At 58.9% G+C, this 18,785-nt stretch overlaps 1 protein-coding gene across 22 annotated transcripts in view; it reads left to right on the top strand.

The window, feature by feature from the left end:
• The window catches only part of MAD1L1 (mitotic arrest deficient 1 like 1), a 420,579-nt gene that overhangs the window by 335,077 nt on the left and 66,717 nt on the right, over positions 1 to 18,785 (top strand). For 20 of the 22 annotated variants that reach the window (XM_031013142.3, XM_031013141.3, XM_031013143.3 and 17 more), the window contains one exon: positions 2,556 to 2,746. In XM_031013142.3, the coding sequence (XP_030869002.2) occupies positions 2,556 to 2,746 (191 nt within the window). Of the gene's footprint in view, positions 1 to 2,555; positions 2,747 to 3,649; positions 3,941 to 18,785 lie in introns of those variants that run through there. The other 2 variants (XM_055346765.2, XM_055346768.2) reach the window with 1 other exon arrangement.

Genomic DNA, 18,785 nt, shown 5'->3' with positions numbered 1-18,785 from the left:
CCTCTGAGAGGGGGCCCCACACACTGCCTTCCTCGCCCTGGGACCTCATACCAACCTGCTATGGATGGGCAAACACAGCCCGGAGCCCCGGAACTTCCAGAGGTCTGTGAGCGGCACAGGCAGCTTTGAAGTCTATCGGAAAACAGGGCTGTTTCCTTCTCCGAGGTCAGGCTGCATTTATTACCAAAATCTAATTCTTCCCCTTTGGACGCCTGAGATCTATCAAAGGCAGCACGGGCCATGTTAGGGTGGAATATGGCCTCTGAAATGTGGTCTCTGCTTTCTTCCTTGTGCACGTGGCAATTCCTGCTACCGATAGCCCCATCTTCGGGAGGATCAGCCGAGGGATGCAGGGAAGAGTCTTGGGGTCAGAGCTGCCAATTAGCCTTCAGATTTCACAGCCTGATTGCTCCATTCATCAAGGGCCCCAGCCTCGTCCTGCTGGAGGGGCTGGGCTGTGGAATAACAGTGTCCCCCAGGGCCGTCTTTGCCAGCGACGGAGGGAGGAGGCCAGGTCGGGGCGAGGGCTGAATCAGTGCCAATGCTGCCATCCCACAGGTGGACGGGCGCCAGGGCCCCTCTGCTGACAGGCCTGCAGTGGTACAGGCCCCATATCCTCCCAGCCCCTGACATCTGGATGCTGCTAACGTGGGCCCTGCACCACTGCTCCTTCCAGAACCCATGGCAGGCAGCGCCCTTGCTTTTGCAGCCAAGCAGCGAGTCTCCGTGAGCCTGGGTGTCCTTATGTGTGGATTGGGGATCGGATCGTGTTCATAGCTGTTATAGCCAGGCAGTGAGTGAGCTTGCACTCGGAACGTGCTGCTCGACTGAGCTCACGCTATCGGGGGTGCCCAGTGGCCCTACGCTCTCGGCGGTGGCCTCCGGCACGTGATCTGGCCTAACACCTCTGAAGGCAGCTGCCTGCCTGTGTCGGTGTTGCAGGCAGAAGTCCTGGGAGATGGGGTGAAGGGGTAGGTTCAGGGTCACAGGTCAGGGAGGCAGAGCCGAGCTGGAACCGCGGCCCCTCCCGCATCCTCCATCTTCCTCTGCAGACTTGAGGGCTTCTCGTTTGCACCTGGCTCCCCTGTCCCTGCTCACCTCCAGGAAGCAACCCGGACTACATCGTCCACCTTAAACTGGCCCATCAGAGCCTCTTCGGGCCGCTGTGCACAAACTCCCCGGCAGCCCCTCTCTCACTCACTGTGACCTGGCCAGCAGGCACTCAACACTGCACCTTTCCTCACACACTCCCCCAGAGTGGACTGTGGGGGACCCCACACCCTTCCTGGGGCCTTCAGACTCATCTCTAACTCAGGACCAGCCTCCCCCCCGGGCGCTGCCTGGAGTTGAAACCCTTGTTCTCTCCAACCATGTGGCCGTGGTTGACTTTAACATCTTCTTTCTCAGCCTAGCCAGGGAGCTGACCATCCCGTGCCTGGTTGTGGGCGCCTACAGCAGTCCTGTGATTCAGTCCCTCATCATAGTGGAGGGAGGCTAGCAGCTGGCCCAACTCCCGTGGCCTGCAGGATAGGGTCCAGCAGGCTCCCATCCCCACCTGGAGCAGTCCCAGGCCCCTGGAGGGCTCCCCATTGCCAGCTCCAGACAGCACTGCTGGGAAGCACCCGGCCTAGTGGACGGCTCTGTGTGCGTCTAAGTGGAGCCAGTCCTGATAATTAACGGGGGGATAAATCGAGGTTTAATTACTTGGAAGGCCTCTCGGGTGAGAAATTCATGATAATCGCTGTTATCCTCCTGATGGCTCTGCACAGCAGTTCCTCCCCAAGCAGCCGTAAACTCTTGACGGGCAGGGTGTGGGGCTGTACCCTTAATGGTCACTTAGAGCCATGTCAGGGGCAGTGGGCCTGGGGGTGCCGGCTGTCATCTCACGATGGCCTGACCTCAGAGGTGGCTGGCAGGTAAAGCCCCGGGGCAGTAGGATCCGGAACGTCCCAGTGGCCTCCTGCCTGCCTCCCTGTTTCTCGGTGCTGGCTCTTGTGGGGCAGGCATCCAGCCTCAGAAAGGACCCAGGCGGCAACCTGGGAACGGATGGTCAGGATCACTGGGTGGCGTGGCGGCCCAGGCCTTCGCTTTGGGACCCACATCCTCAGCACCGGCTCCTCACGCGGTTCTCGCCTAAATCCTCGGAGTGCTGGGGCAAGCGAGCCCCGAGTCATGCCTGACCCTGTGGCTTCCTGACCCTGTGGCTTCCTGGCAATGACTGCGCTGGCTCCAGGGGTTGTCATTCTGCAGGCCGAGGGCTGATCCCTGTGGAGGGGCCCGGGCTGCTCGTAGTCTGGCTCTCAGAGTTACCGTTCTTAATGCAGTAACTTTATTATCGCCACCACCAGAGGGTCAGCCTTTATCAGCTCACCCCTCACTCCCGTTCCCTCACGCGTGCCGATGGAGGCTGGCTGGTGTGACACGGGGACTTGCTGTGTCCCTGGGCAGCCGCCAGTCCTACCTGTACTCGGCCTCCTCCCTGCCCTGGCCGCTCCCGGGTCCCCACCCCTCCGGCCTGGTGCTGCACTCACTGTCTCCTTCCGTCCCTCCCGCAGAGCTGAAGAAGCAGGTGGAGAGTGCCGAGCTGAAGAACCAGCGGCTCAAGGAGGTTTTCCAGACCAAGATCCAGGAGTTCCGCAAGGCCTGCTACACGCTCACTGGCTACCAGATCGACATCACCACGGAGAACCAGTACCGGCTGACCTCGCTGTACGCTGAGCACCCAGGCGACTGCCTCATCTTCAAGGTGGGTTCTGCATGCGACGGCTCTCCGGCTGTCTCGCTGTCTGTCTCCTCCCATGGGGAGATCCCACCGTAGCCCTTGGCAAAGGATGGTGTGGAGGGCTGGGCGGGAAGGAGGTGCACTGGCCCGTCCTCGTCACCCCCTGAGGCTTCTCAGCCTTGGGCCAACCCTATGTGGCTTTGCAGCCCTGGACCCCCTGGGTGCGGAAGACCCTAGGCTGTCCCCCTGACTTTCTCAGCCTCTGTCTGTCGCAACTTGGGCTTGGTTCCATGAGGGCTGCGGCCGTAGGCGTGTGTGTCAGTGTGTCCAGAGGCAGCGGTGCCTGGGGAGGACTGAAGTCCATGTGGGGCTGGGGCAGGGGACACCTTCCAAGCTGCCAGGCTGCGCAGTGGGACAGCGGCCAGAGGCCAGCACAGGGCAAGGTAGACAGACTAGAAGAGGAAAGGAGAGCCAGCCGCATCTCTACACTCACGTCCTGCGAGCCAGCAGGCACTCTTCTGGTTTGCTGGTGAAGCCGGACTGGGTCCACGTTGTGGACATGAAGAGTCCTCGGGCAAGCAGGGTCCAACAGCAGAAATTGGGGTGTTATGTGTTGACCCTCAGGGTGGAGGTGGCCCCACTTGGACCTCCAGCAGCTGGAAACCCAGGGCAACAAGGGCTTGTTTATCACTGCCCCAGTGAGCTAACTTCCGGTTTGTGAAGATGGTGCCGTCGGCGTGGTGTGGCATTGTGGCCCCGGCATGACCTCGTGGCCCCGTCTTGGCATGTGGCTGCTTCAGGAAGGGTGGAGGGGGCGGTGGCTGTGGGAGATCAGGACAGGCAGAGACGGGCCCCACCTGGGACTGCTGTGGTCTGGAACGGGCGTCTAAACCGCCCGCAGTCTGCAGCCTCTGCGCGTCTTTATAGAACCGCGCACCAACTTTGATTTGTATAAAAGCTGTGCCCAGTGCGGCCTACGCATGTCCGTCAGCGTCTCACAGCGGTGAGCCGCTGCCTGTCTGATTCAGCCTTAGCCCGCCTCTTCCTCCTCCTCCTGCACAACCCACCCGTCTTCACAGCCTGCGCTGCATGGGGGCACCACGCCGGGCTTGCTCTGCGTTCCTTGTGGATTTCCTGCTTCTCAGATCACATTCATCCATTTCTACACTCTTGAAACTCTCAAACCTTTGAATAATAAAAACACACCAAGTCTTTAAATAAGCTATCAGAAATGGACTTCTTCGCTTTTGTATAATTCTGTATACTTTGAATAATTCACAGAGGTGTTTAATGCATTATACGAATTCCATAGGTTTCTAAAATGATTAGGTATTAATAAAGGTGTACCACGAACAGTTATCGCTTAACATATCACTCGTTACATCAACATTTACAAATGAAGAGGCAGCGTTTTCCCTGGATCCCTGCGTGTGCTGTAGTTGAAATGATGATCTTAGGAAGACTAACTCCAGCGGAACCTTGGGGCACCCTCCACAGTGTTTTCTGTTGAGAGTGTCGAAAATCCAAAAGAGGGAAGCAAGCCACTCGTCATCCTCCCGCGAAAGGCAGCCGCTGTCCTGCTTTGCCGTGTTTCCTTTCGGTGTTTCATACGTAGGCACGTGCCTAGGCATGTTCATTTACACCTGGGAACTGGGGATCCTGGGGTTCCATTGTGTGTGCTCCTGTGTCACTTTTAAAAAACACCGTCAGGAAGTAGCTTCTTGACCACTGTAAGCCCTGCATGGGCTTCTGAAGCGCAGCCCTGCCCAATGTCCTCAGGTTTTCTGGACAGCAGGTCCATCCCCGTCATACCCTCGAGCATGGGCCCTGCCGCTCTCCCTGTTCGAGCCAGCATCTCAGCTCCCCCGGCCCTCATCCCCCCGCCCAGGATCCCAGCCATGGCAGGATGTTGAGACCAGAAGGCTTGGGCTGGCCTCAGCTTGCCAGTGGCCAGACCTTCAGCCCCCATGGCCTGGGCAGGATCCACTGCCCTCCTTTCCGCCTTGGAGCCCTCTCAGTCCCCAGGCTCCTGAGGTCAGGGAGAGGCAGGAAGGGGGCCCCAGGAGGAGGAGGCAGGCGGACAGAGAGCCCAGGAGCTGGCCAGCTCCCCAGCCCTGCTCGCTCCAGGCCTGGAGGACACACAGCGTACGGGAGGCTGTACTCGCCCCGAGGAGCCGTGGTTCTTGCAGGGGTCTGGCCTGGGCCCCGCAGCTCTTGCCAGGCATCCTGCTCGCCTTCCTAGACCCTTGTGATCTGGAGCCTTGGCGCCTCCCCAGGCCGCCCCCTCACTGCCCATCCTCCAGCCCTTGCTGTCACTTGTTTCCAGTGGCAGGCCTGGCCTGACCTGACCTTCTGGACCACGGCCTGTCCTGGCCCAAGGCCTGTGTGAATGTGACTTTGCAGGCCCTGAGGGCTGGATGTGCTGGGTCAGAAGCCATGGAGCTGAGGCAGCCGCCTCTGGAAGGACAGACAGTCCACTGGCCCAGTGCTCCAACAGCAAGGCCTGGTGCCCGCAGAGGCCCCGCTCCCCACCCTTCCGGCCACCCACCATGCCTGCTCTGGGCCGTGTCCTGGGGGCTGGCTCAGGTGGACAGTGTCAGGGAACGAGATTGCTTTTAGCTTACCCACTTTCCCCATGTGTGACATGCGCTGTGTTTTCATGCTTGAAGCTCACAGGATCAGGGAGATTAAGTATGCAAGGGCTTTACAAGTTGATGTTTGCAGGCAGGGCTGAGAGCTGCGAGGTGGGCCTGGCATGGGGAGCTCTGGGCAACCCAGGCAGGGGGCTGACTCTAGGTGAGCTTGTGGGCTGGTGCCCAAGTGCAGCTGTTGCCAGGGGGGTGCTGGCTGGGCCTCTGCCTCATCTGTAAAGCAGGTACAGTTACATCTGACCCACAGGAGTAAGTGGGGCCATGTTCCTGGCACACCCATCATGGTTGCCAAGACCCCACCTTGGTCCATCAGTTTCATTTCTGAGCAGTGAAGTCCCTGCGGGAAGAAGCTGCCAACTTGTGTCTGCGTTTGTCCCTGGAACCCCAGCATCAAGGCCCACTTGCTCCATCCTCTTCACCTGGGCCCAGCTCGCTTGTAGACACCTTCTCCAGGAAGCCCTCCTGGGTTCCCCAGACGTGGGACCCTTCTTCCGCTGGCTTCCCTCCTAGGACACGTGCCACCTTGTGTTTTTCCTAACAGGCGACTCTGCCAGAGGTTTTATTCCGTTGGGTTAGTTGTCCCTTGAGGGTCCCCAGGGGGCCTAAGTGTGCCCCTCCTGTGTTTCTCCCCCACTGCTGGGCGCCTGGTTCTTAAAGATGCTTCTTGCTCCATTTCTCTCCTAGGCTTCCTTTCACAGCCTCTTTCCCCCAGCCTCACCCAACCCCCACCCTCTCCTCCTGCTCTTCCTCCTCCCTCTCCCACTCCTCCTCCAGACTCTGTCCTGCCCAGCCGACGTGCCCTGCTAGCAGCTGTGCCTAGCACCCCGCTCGCCCCCTCCCCTCTTTGGAGGGCCGGGGCCTCCCGGACCTTCCTGCGCCCCATCTGGTTGATGTGGAGGGATCACCTAATGGAAGGATATGGGCCTTTAGAGCATGTTCGTGAGGGCTGACACTGGGCATGCAGCCTCACCTCCCCAAGTTTCAATCTCCTCACCTGTCGAGTAGAAGTAACTGTGGCTCACTTCAGAGGCTGCAAGAGGTAAGTCTCATAAGTGCCACCTGTGGAGCTGGGGAGGGGTCATGTTGCACCGGGATCCCTGTTGGCTGGTTCAGCTCCAGCCCACGGTGCACCCGTGCTTCTCCCAGAGCTGTGACTAGCTCTGCTGGCCCTGTGTCCTGGTCCTTGCAGACCTTCTGGAGGGCCTGCAACACTCAGGGAGCTTTCAAAGGCTCCCTGTAAGCCGACTCTTCCCAAGTCCTCCTCCGAGCTGCCCTTCACTGGGTGAGGCCGTTGGCCTCCTGAGAAATCCTCCCCTTTGGGTTCCAAGAGGACAGCGCTAGAGCTGCCAAGTCTTCTGGCAGGAGCTCTGACCAGGAGATCAGCGTCAGTCCTGCCCCGTCCACCTGTCATTCCTGCCTCCTTTGTACCCAGGATACCAAGCTTGGTGACAGGAGAGGCACTTGTACCGTTCGCAGCAGCTCCACGCCCCCAGCTCAGAGCCTGGCTTATGGAGAGGGCAGTCTAGGGCTCTGCCAGACAGACAGAAAAACAGGTTTCAGTGGAGCAAAAGGGAAGAGATAAACTGAACAGACAACAGCCAACCTGTAGGGCCAGGGCTCATGTTGGCACCTCTGCCTGCAGATGGTCACTGACTCCTTGGGGCCATGCAGCGGTGGCCCTGGTCTCCACTGTCCAGAGGAGAGATAAGAGACACTCTGGAGTCACCTTGTCCCGGGCAGCTCCTGACCCTGGTGTGCAGCCTTGTCCAGGCCACTGCGCTCCTCTGAGACTCAGTTTCCCCGTCTGTCATGAGGAATGTGGTCTGGGTGCTCCCTGGGGGCCCTTACCCTGGCCTCCTGGCTTCAGAAAGGCATCCCCAGGGCGCTGAGCATCACTAGGTGTGCCCAGGAGGGTCTTCCCTGAGCTGCCCTCCTGAGATAGGGCCACGGAGGGCAGAGGCCAGTGTGGGAGGGCAGGGAGAGCAGGGAGACAGGCCTCCTGCCCCACCCACTCCACCTGGGGGCTGGCATACGTGGCTCCCATGCTCCTGAAAGATCTCGCCAAACCCCAGCCTCCTGGCCACGTCATTCATTTTATCAGATTTTCCCCCAAATGATTCTTCAGGCAGAAAGGGGGCTGCAGACAGAGTTAGAAATAGCTGAACCCGTTTCCAGTCAAGTGGGTTCCACAGATGTGTGCTGGGATAATTGAGGGTTTGCTGCACAGTCCCCTGCCACTCTGCTTCCCATCCCAGCCGGGACTTCCCATCCCAGCCGGGACCAAACCTCTTATTGCCGCGTGGGTGGAGGGAGCTGGCTGCCTGGGCTGCCGTTTGGGGGAAAGGCAGGCAAATCTCAGCTCTAGCTCTTCCCAGCGGGAACCTGCTGCCTCTGTTCCTCTCCCTCCTGAGAGGAGATAGAGATTCCAGAGTCCCTAGAGCTTCCTGGGAAGGCCATACTCTGCCTGGGCCTGGAGTGGGGAGGCTCAGCTCCTGGTCTCTCCATCCCGGCTGCCCTCCTCCCAGTGGTTCTCACGGAATTGTCCCCACCTCCCTTTTCCCCTCTTCTCAAAACCCAGGGAAGGAAGCCTTCTGTTACGAGAGGGAGAAAATCAGTGGTAAGAAGAAGTGGAGTGACCAGGCCGGGGACACAGAGCAAATGCAGTTTGGGGCAAAACTGTGAGCTTCTGGGGTCTGGGAGACACACTGGTTGCAGCAGGCTCCTCGTTCCTCGCTGTCCAGGGCCTTCCCCGGCTCAGAGGCCTGCAGGGTGGGTGTCAGGGCCAGAGGCGTGGATGGCACAGATTCCAGAACTGCGCAAACACGGCATCACCACCATGTGTGACTTCACCGTTGAGCACAGCAGGCCTGTGGCGATTTTGACCTACCGGGTTTGTCGTATGGATAAGGGGGAAAGGTATACAGGTCCCGCCTCCCCGATTCGAAAACCTGAAATCGGGAATGTTCCAAAATCCACAGCTTTTTTTTTTATTGTGGATCTGTCACCCAAAGGAAATGCTTAACGGAGCGTTTCCGATACCGGATTTTCAGATTAGGGATGAATATTTGCATGAGATGCTTACTCAACCAGTAAGCACGTAATACAGATATTCTAACAACCGGAAAATCTGGAAATGCCAGACACTTGGTCCCAAGCGTTTCCAATAAGGGATACTCAGCACTCACCTGTGTGTATATGTGTAAGTCTAGTACGGTCTCGCTTTGTCAGATGACAGGGATGCATGCTGAGGAATGTGCTGGTGGGCAGTGTTGTCTTTGCGGGAACTTCCTAGAATGACTTGTACAAGCCTGGGCCGTGCAGCCTCCCGCACCCCTGGGCTGCATGGTCTAGCCAGCTGCTGCCAAGCTGCAAAAGTGTGCAGTGCGTGACTGTGCTGAATGCAGTAGACCACCGTGGCACAGTGCTAAGCATCTGCGTGTCTGTACGTGTTTAAATATGGAAAAGGTGCCATAAACATGATGTATGAAGAGTGGAAGACGGTGCACCTGCATAGGGTGCTTACCGTGAACGGAGCTCGCAGGGCTGGTGGGTGCTCTGGGCGAGCTGGTGAATGAGGGTGAGTGAGTGTGAAGGCCTAGGACATGACTGTGCACAACTGGAGACTATAAATGCCGTACCACTTAGGCTACACTCAATTATTAAAAATATTGTTCTTTTCTTCAATAATAAATGAATGGCTGGGCACAGTGGCCCGTGCCTATAATCCTAGCATTTGGGGAGGCTGAAGTGGGGGGATCGCTTGAGCCCAGAAGTTCAAAACCAGCCTTGGCAACATAGCAAGACCCTGTGTCTACAAAACATTTAAAACTTAACCAGGCGTGGTGGCACCTGCTTATAGTCCCAGCTACTCCAGAGGCTGAGGCGGGAGAATTACTTGAGCCCCAGGAGTTAGAAGCTGCGGTGAAAACTATGATCGCGCCACCGCACTCTGGCCTGGGTGACAGAGTGAGATTCCCATCTCTGATAATAATAATAATAAAGTTTGCTGTAACTTTTTGAGTTTATAAACTTTTTAATTTTATTTATTTATTTGAGACAGAGTCTTGTTCTGTCACTAGGCTGGAGTGCAGTGGCGCGATTTCGGCTCACTGCAACTTCTGCCTCCCTGGTTCAAGCGATTCTCCTCCCTCAGCCTCCCGAGTACCTGGCATTACAGGCGTGCACCACCACACCCAGCTAATTTTTTTGTACTTTTAGTAGAGATGGGGTTTCACCATGTTGGCCAGGATGGTCTCAATCTCCTGACCTGGTGATCCTCCCGCCTCGGCCTCCCAAAGTGCTGGGATTACAGGCGTGAGCCACCGCACTCGGCCTATTAAAATTTGTTTTGTATAACACTTAGCTTAAAGCATAAGCACATCCTACAGCTATAGAAAAATGTTTTTGTATAGCAGCCTTCCTGGGAAGAAGAAATAGCCCCACGCCACTCGTCCTTGTGCTGGCCCGGGGTGTCGCTTCTGTGCACCCTTTTTTTCCCTCTGTCCTTGTGCACCCTTTTTTTCCCTCTGCCCATCCTTGCTGCCCCTGCCGGACCTCAGCAGGGGAAGGTTAGGAGGCTGGGTGGGCGGGGAGGTGGCACAGAGCCCGCTTGCTGGCGTCTGTCTGATCCTGCCGAGGTCCCACACAGAGCCTGCTGCTGGCGTCTGCCTGATCTTGCCGGGGTCCCGCACAGAGCCCGCTGCTGGCGTCTGTCTAATCTTGTCGGGGTCCCGCATTCTCACTGTTGCATGGACTGCGGAAATCCCAGACAGGAAGGCTGTGCACGTCACCAGGAAAAATGAGAACGTGGGCATCAGGTAGGGTCCAGACTCCTCTACCGCAGCAGGTTGGCCCTGGGAAATGACTTCTGGCCTCAGCTCCCCAAGGACTAAGTGGGGCCCGTGAGCACCGCTTCTCAGGTGCTGAGCGATGGCGAGGTGATAAAACAGCACAGGCGGCCTCGGTTTCGGGGCTCCCTCCTCCTCTCCCCGACATACCTGTAGTGGCCGGCACAGCCTGGACCTCTGTGGAAACTGGCAGGATGGGCTTGCCTGGTGTCTTTGCCTATTATGTTGCTATAAAGGAATATCTGAGACTGGGTGGTTTCTAGAGAAAAAGGAGTGTATTTGGCTCACAATTCTGGTGGCTGCTAAGTTCAAAAGTGAGCATGTGTGCACCTGGTGAGGGTCTCAGACTGCGTCCACTCATGGTGGGAGATGAAGAGGAACCGCCCACTTGGGCAGAGATCACATGGCAGGAGGCCAAAGGGGTGGGGTGCCAGGCTCCTTCTAACAACCAGCTCTCATGGAAACAAAGAGAGAGACCTCACTAATTCCCTCAAAGGCAGTACCAGGCCATGGGTGAGGCCTGTGACCCCATGACCCAGACACCTCCTCCCCATAGGCCACACTTCCAACATTGGGGATCCCATTTCAATATGAGACTTGTCAGGGACAAACCAACAGTACCCACACCAGAGCACGTGGTCCTGGGGTGAGACCCTCCTGGGGATCCAAGCCCACCATACCCACACCAGACAGAGGGTGTGGTCCAGGAGTGAGACCCTCCCTCGGATGCATGCCCCTCCCAGGAGATGATTCCCCATTCTTGCCATAGAGAGGGGCCAGGAAGGCCTAGGTCCTGTGTGTCTTGAGAGTGGAGGCAGCTCCACCTCCCAGCTGTCTTCGCAGCCCTGTGGGTCGGCAGCCTTCAGGGCACCGCCAGCCTGGGGCCCAGAGCCCAGCTGTTGCTGTGGCCCCTGACGAGCTGTGGCAGCAGGCCAACCAGCTCTGAGCTTTGGAGTCTCATGGGTGGCTGGGCCTCTGCCTGGGTGGGGTGAGGGGAAGGAATTAGCTGCGTCTGGAGCCACCATGCTTGCTCGGAAGGTGAGGAAGGGCCAAGCCACAAACATGGCAGGCTCAGCTGACAGCAGCATCCGGCCTGCAGAGGGCACGTGGCCCAGGTCCTGCATGAGTCAGCCCAGGGGGAAGATGCGTGTAGCTCCAAGGGCCTGGCTGGGTGAGCCTGTGGAGGCCGCATGGCTGAGCCTGTTACCTCCGTGAAGCATCTCTCTGCGTTGCAGGGAACATAGATGGTGCAGGGGCAGCTCCACTTGGGGAGAGCATTTTCAGAACCACCCGTCCAGGCCTGGCCCCGACAAGCCTCAGGATGTGCGGCTGGGCTGCTGTGGAGCCCCTGGGCTGGGCCTGGCCTAGGGTCCAGAGCTGGCGGGGTCCTCCTGAGGGACCCTAGCAGTACAGAGGCCAGGGAAATGGCAAGAGTGCCCGTGAGGATGCCACCTTTTCTGGGCACACCAGCCACGCCATCCCCCAGCCTCCTCAGCATCTGAGGCCTTGCCCGTGTGTTTGCTGAATGGAGGTGGTCTTTGGCGGTGTCACTGCTGGTCAGCCCCCGTCAGGTGGTGGGAGGGACTGGACCCGGGCCAGAACTGCCTCGGTGTGGATTTCGCTTGCCTCTGCCAGCCCCGGGACCTGGACACATGGCTTCACCTCCTCAAGCCTTGTCTTCCTTTATGTGGGCCTGGATCATCGCATCTGCCCAAGGGTCGTGGTGACAGTGACCTTAGCCAGTATGTATGCAAGTGCCAGGCACTTTGGGGACCCCGTATGCCTGCCACATTGCCCTGAGTGGATCCCGGCCACTGTCTGCCAACATCAGGCCACAAGGAGCTGCAGGTCAGTGAGTGCATCATGGAAGCTTTCAGGCTCATCAGTGAGAACTGCACAGTGGTTGCGGGAGGAGCAGGTCGACCTCTCCTGTCCTAGGCCCCGCCCTCACACTGGCATCATGCACGCTCCCACTGACACATGGACACAAATACATGCCCACGCATGCACAGCCACCCACATGCATGCATGCTGACACACACATGAAACCATACACACACATGCATGCTCACACATGCCCACCCATGCACAGCCACCCACATGCACGCATGTTCACACATGCACAGGCAGCCACACGCCACACGTGCGCATGGACACATGCACAGGCAGCCGCATACATGCATGCACACACATGCACAGGCAGCTACATACACACATGCGCACACACAGGCAGCCACATGCACGCATGCATGCTCACACATGTACAGCCACATGCATGCATGCTCACACGCACAGGCAGCCACACACATGCACACACACGAACAGGCAGCCACATACATGCATGCACACATGCACAGGCAGCCACATACACACATGTGTGCACACGTACAGGCAGCTACATGCATGCATGCTCACACGCACAGGCAGCCACACGCATGCACACACACACAGGCAGCTACATGCATGCATGCACACACATGCACAGGCAGCCACATGCATGCACACACACACATAGGCAACCACATACACACACGCTTGCATGCACACACATGCACAGGCAGCTGCACCCGTGCATACACACGCATAGGCAGCCACATACTAGCATGCATGCACACACATGCACAGGCAGCCACACACACATGCACACACATGCACAGGCAGCCCCATGCACACGCATGCACAGCCACCCACACACATGAAGGCTCACACACACATGCTCAGCCTCAGGCACGCATGCACACACATGCACAGGCAGCCATATACACACATGCATAGGCAGCCACATACACACGTGCATACACACACATGCACAGGCAGCTGCAGCCACGCATGCACACACATGCACTGGCAGCCACACACACATGCATGGTCACACACAGGCAGCCACACACACATGCATGGTCACATACGCACAGGTAGCCACATGCATGCATGCATGCACACACATGCACAGGCAGCCACATAGATGCATGCACACACACGCACAGCCACCCACAAGCATGCATGTTCACACATGCACAGGCAGCCACATACACACATGCTTGCACACACACACCCAGGCAGCCACATGCACACATGCACACACACGCACAGGATGCCACATACATGCACACACACACACACAGGCAGCCACATACATGCACACAGGCAGCCACATACACACACATGTACACACACAGGCAGCCACATGCACGCATGGACACATGCATAGGAAGCCACATACATGCATGTATGCACACACATGTCCATGCACGCACAGCCACCCGCATGCATGCATGCTCACACATGCACAGGCACCCACATGCATGCATGCACACACATGCCCATGCACAGGCAGCCACATACACACATGCATGGTCACACACACGCAGGCAGCCACATACACACATGCATGCATACACATGCACAGGCAGCCACACGCACACATGCACACACACATGCACAGGCAGCCACATACATGCACACATGCACACAGACAGGCAGCCACATACATGCACACATGCACACACACAGGCAGCCACATGCATGCACATGTGCACGCACACACAGGCAGCCACATACACACACACGTGCACACAAGCAGCTGCATGCACGCATGGACACACATGCACAGGCAGCCACATACGTGCATGTACATGCATGCACAGCCACCCACGCACATGCATGCTCACACATACACAGGCAGCCACCCATGTGCATGCATGCACACACATGCCCACACACAGGCAGCCACATACACACATGCATGCACACATGCACACACATGCACAGCCACCCACACATACACATGCTCACACACATGCTCACAGTTGGCCTCTGTCTCTCCCAGGCGTCCCATGTGGCACCTGCTTCCGTGATCTGGATCCAGGGGCAGGGAGGGAAAGCGAGTCAGGCAGCATGGGCCCAGCCGGAGTCCCCCTAGCCTGAGTGAGTGTTTCAAGGGCTGTGAAGGCCCACGGTATGCAAAGCGCCATGTTAAAAAAAGAGATGTGGAGTCTTCTTCCCGTCCTCCCCGCCACTGCCATGCGGTCACTGACAGCCCTGAAGCCTTCTCACCAGGAACCTGCGGGGCAGGACTGTGTAAGAGAAGCAGCTCGCGGCACCACCTTCTGGAGTCCGGCTGCACATCCCAACTGTCCCCAGGGAGCTGCTGGCCTGGGCCAGGAGGGGTGCAGGGCCAGGGCCACAGACCTGTGCGCACTCCTCACCTGCTGCCCCAGCCCTGCAGCAGGTCTCTGCCTGTCTGCACAAAGTGCCATGTGCCTGGCCACAGCTGACACCAGCAGAGCAGGGCCTGCCCAGGGTCACCCAGGTCACAGGCCCAGGCTCAGGCCCTCCTTCCTGCCAGGCTGGCCCAGGGTCCTGCTGACCCCTGCTGTCCTGGAAGTGTTGAGAGGAGAGAACCTGCACATGCCCACACACCTGTTTGCAGACACCGTGTGGTGTGCGAGCCCCAGGTGGGCCCTCTCCCGCCCGTGCCACCGTGCTCTCCCACTCAGCCGCCCATTCTTGTCACCGAGCCCATGCAGAGGTGTCGACTCGTGAATCGAGGACCTGCTGTCCAGCTGGGGCGTGTTGACACAGGCTGAGATTTGCACAGGATTTATCACTCTCAGATGAAGCATCCGCTTTGCTGCCAACGGGTGTAGACATGACCTTGGTAGCTGCCCTGTTCTTTCCTTCTGAAGCAGGCTTGTGAATAAGTGGGCATATCTGCCAGCCCACCATCTCCCGTGCACTGATCTTGCACAGATCAGGACTCAGGACTCCAGGCTCCGGGAGGGGTACTTACCCCCAGAGGACAAGCCCCTTAGACAGTGACTAGCCCTGTGCCATTCCAGGCCCAGAGCTTGCCGCCAGGTGCCCAGAAGTGAACCTGGCCCTCACAGCGCTCCTGGGCTGACGAGAAGGTAAACATGCCCACGGGTCTCTGCAGGTCGCTGGGATGAGGCTGCCTTGATCTGCAGACGAGGGCTGGTGAGGGCCCAGGTGGGGCAGTCGTGGGGTGGAGGCAGTAGGACCTCGTGGAGGAGAGGAGGCAGAGCTGCTGCTGGGGGCATAGAATGGGAAGCCAGGCATGTGGCCCCCAGGGCTGAGGCCAGAGATGCCGGGCAGGGGTCCCTGCTGGGGTGTCTGCCTGCCCTGCTCCATTTTCCTCATTCTTTTCCTGAGGAGTGGGCCCACCCGGCCCAGGGGCCAGGCTGGAGGGAGAGAGACAGGACTGGAAGGGCCGAGACAGGGAGAGGCTCTGGGCGCTGGGCTGCCGAGCCCTCGGGGATCTGCCTCTGCTCCACAGAGCAGCAGTCAGAGCCACGGGGCCAGGTGAGTGGGCACCTTGGGGTTGTCATGGCAACAGCTCTTAGCCAGAGGTGGACGGAATTGGGGGGTTGAAGGCCGGACATTTGGGAGCCGTACCCTGCAGGGCCACTCAGGAAGCAGGAGCTGCAGCGGCCCACCGTGGGACAGCTCCACGTGTCACACATTCACCTGGAATCTGCCCTTCCGACCGCACCCCTGTGGCCCCCACACACCCGCAGCCCAGCCCCCCGGACTTCTCTCCTGTCTGAGTGCACCGGCCTCCGCCTGGTGCTCACTGCTGTGAGTTTGAGCTCCAAAGCCCTCGTTAAGCCCTCTCCATCTTTCTCTAGGCATAGCTGGGACACAGGGTTTTTGGGGATAGACCGAGAACAAAGGACCAGAGAGAGGGACGCTGTGGTGCGGGCAGAGAGCATGTGAGAGGCAGCCCTTCGTGGAGCTCTGGGCAGGGAGTGGTTCCTGAGACCGGTTCCTTGAAAGTAGTGTCTGTGTGTGGGGGCGTCCATGCAGGGGCCTGGAGCCATCTCTGAGGCTGGAGCAGCGAGGTCCTTTCTCTTCCCTTGTCCTGCTATGACTGCCACGGGGCCTCTGCTCCTGGGCCCCCGCCTTGGGTCCAGTGGTGATGACTAAGTACTTAGGTTGTTGGAGAAGTGTGCTCACCCTTCACATGTATGGGTTTTGACCAACACGGGTAACTTCATGCACAGTGATCCCCGATTCTAAAGCGGAGATGACCTTTGCCTATTCCCGGAGGGCGACGTGAGGGGTGCGCTCCACCACACTGTGTCCCCAGAGCAGCTGCCCCACGCTGCAGAATGCCCTCTGCCCCCTTGCCCCACAGCCTGCCCCGCCTGCGTCTGAGGGCGCTGTGGCCTCCCTGCTGTGGCTCAGGCTGCCCCCAGCGCTCTGACCTGTGGGATAGCAGACAGGAGGCCTGGGCTGGGGGCCCCAGGGCGCAGGCGTGGTCCACTCCACACAGTCCTCCCACGTGGGACCAGGGGTCCTCCTCCACCCACTCAGACAACTCCCCTGCTGCCCAGCCCCTCTCGGGCTGTCTCACCAGGCCACTCTCGGTCGTCTCTTAGACCTGGTGACATTTTGGAACGGAAATGAAGTTCGGTAGTGGTTGGGCTGAGAGCAGGAAGATGCAATGGGAGTTTGGGCTGAGGGAAGGTCAGCAGGACAGCCACAGGGCCTCCACGTGGTGGGGAATCCCGGCTAGGCCCCTGACCCGACGTTGCTCCTTGAGAGCATTGAGGCCTGGAACTCAGCCGGAGGCGCTGAGGCTGCAGGAGTCCAGGGCTCACCTCAGGCTTCCCAAGCCAGAGGCGGGGAGCTGGTGGCTGCCCGGACATGTGGGTCGGTGGCTAGGGGTGCACTGGTGGATGGCCAGGGATCCATGGGTGGGTGGCCAGGGGCGTGCTCTTGGGTGCCCAGGTATGAGGGTGGGTGGCCACGTCTCTTCGGCCAGGGCAGCTGCAAGCAGGGCTGTGCCACCAAACACCGTGCGTGCCTCGGCTGCGTCCCTCCTGGCCACTGGCCCTGCCCCAAGTGGAGACTGGCCCAGCCGCCAACTCTGGCTTGCAGTCCCAGTGCTGCCTCCTGTTGGCCACGTGCTCTCGAATGAGCTGCTCGCCCTGGCATGGTTGTGAGGATCGAGTGGTCAGATGCAGGGGAGTCCCCAGCTGGCTCTGCACTGTGCAGCGGGGGGCCTGCGGTTCCTCCTCCAGGCTTCCTTCGGCTGCACGCGGTTCTCCTGGCCCAGGTATCCAGGAGGCTCCCTGGCCTGACCGTGTGTCAGGGCCTGCAGGTCAGAGTCAGCTTCACTCGAGGCTCCTGCTCCGGTCGAGTCCTGGAACTCGGAGCTGGGAGTTGGCGTCTGGTTTGAAGCTGTCTGGGTAGTAGAGACACATGGTGCCTTCCTTTTAATGCAGCCTGGGGTACGCAGACTGCCCTCTGAGCCTGGACCTGCACCCTCTGCCTCGGCCTCCATGAAATCAGGCCTTGGACCCCGTGACCCCAGCCACGGCACCCTCTTTGCCGCCCTGGACAGGGCAGAAGTGTTTTGTGTGGATTGTGCCTGAGGAGGTTGGAGACATGAGAGGTCAGGGAGCTGTCCGTCCCCTGGTGCTGAAGCTGAAGTCAGCAAGGGTCTCCGGGACACTGGAGCTTGGCCTTCAGGCAGCAGCCAGTGGGGAGCTGGGCTGATTCCCATGGAAATGGGCATCCTGCGGGCATGGGCAGCCCTCCCCATGACTCATGGCCCCAGGCATTCAGAAGAGACTGCTGCCTCTGGAAAGGGAGCTCGTCCCCGGGGCCGTTTGTGAGTCACAGTTTGGTGTTAAGGAGCTCCTACATACTAGGGGTCATTTGTGAATCAGGATTCGGGTGTTAAGGAGCTCATGGTCGGGGGTGGGGGGGTGGACATTTGTGATTCACGGTTTGGTGGTTTGGGTTCCTGGGGCCATTTGTGACACGAGGTTTGGTGTTAAGGAGCTGGTTTCTGGGACCGTTTGTGGTGCAGGGTTTGTTGTTAAGGAGCTGGTTCCTGGGGCCGTTTGTGGTGCAGGGTTTGGTGATAAGGAGCTGGTTTCTGGGGCCGTTTGTGGCATGAGGTTTGGTGATAAGGAGCTGGTTCCTGGGGCCGTTTGTGGCGTGAGGTTTGGTGATGAGGAGCTGGTTCCTGGGGCCATTTGTGGTGCAGGGTTTGTTGTTAAGGAGCTGGTTCCTGGGGCCGCTTGTGGTACAGGATTTGGTGTTTCTCAAGACTTCAGTTCTCTACATTTCTAAAGGAGCAAAACTGCCAGTGGCTTCTCACCTCAGCACCGACCCAGGATCAGAGTCACGGCCGCCCTGGTGATGGAGGGCAGGCCTGGGTGTGGACCCCAGCGGTGGGAAGGGGTGTGAGGGGCCATGCAGCGGGCCTGTGGCAGGGCAGTGGCTAGAGCCCATGTCATGCCCACCCAGCAGCCTTCTTGCTCCCTGTGCAGGTGTGTGGCATCCTCAGAGGTGCTCACGCTCCAGGCCTGGCTGAGGAAAGGAGGTGAGCAGGACCCTGTGGCCACGGGTGTTGCTGATAGGAAGTAGTTAACTGACAAGGCCACCCCAGCAGTCCCTGGGAGACTCCAGCCAGAGCAACGTCAAACACGGCCCGCGCGCCCCTCACGCCTTCCCTCCCTCCCTGACAGGCAGGCAAGGCCGTTTACAGTCTCTTCTGAAGCTTTCCCATCTCCCGCTGGAGCAATGAGG

Source organism: Gorilla gorilla, chromosome 6, assembly GCF_029281585.2.
Source record: "Gorilla gorilla gorilla isolate KB3781 chromosome 6, NHGRI_mGorGor1-v2.1_pri, whole genome shotgun sequence".
NCBI lineage: Eukaryota > Metazoa > Chordata > Mammalia > Primates > Hominidae > Gorilla > Gorilla gorilla.
Note: the sequence above shows the minus strand (reverse complement) of the source record. Positions and strands in the feature narration are given on the sequence as shown.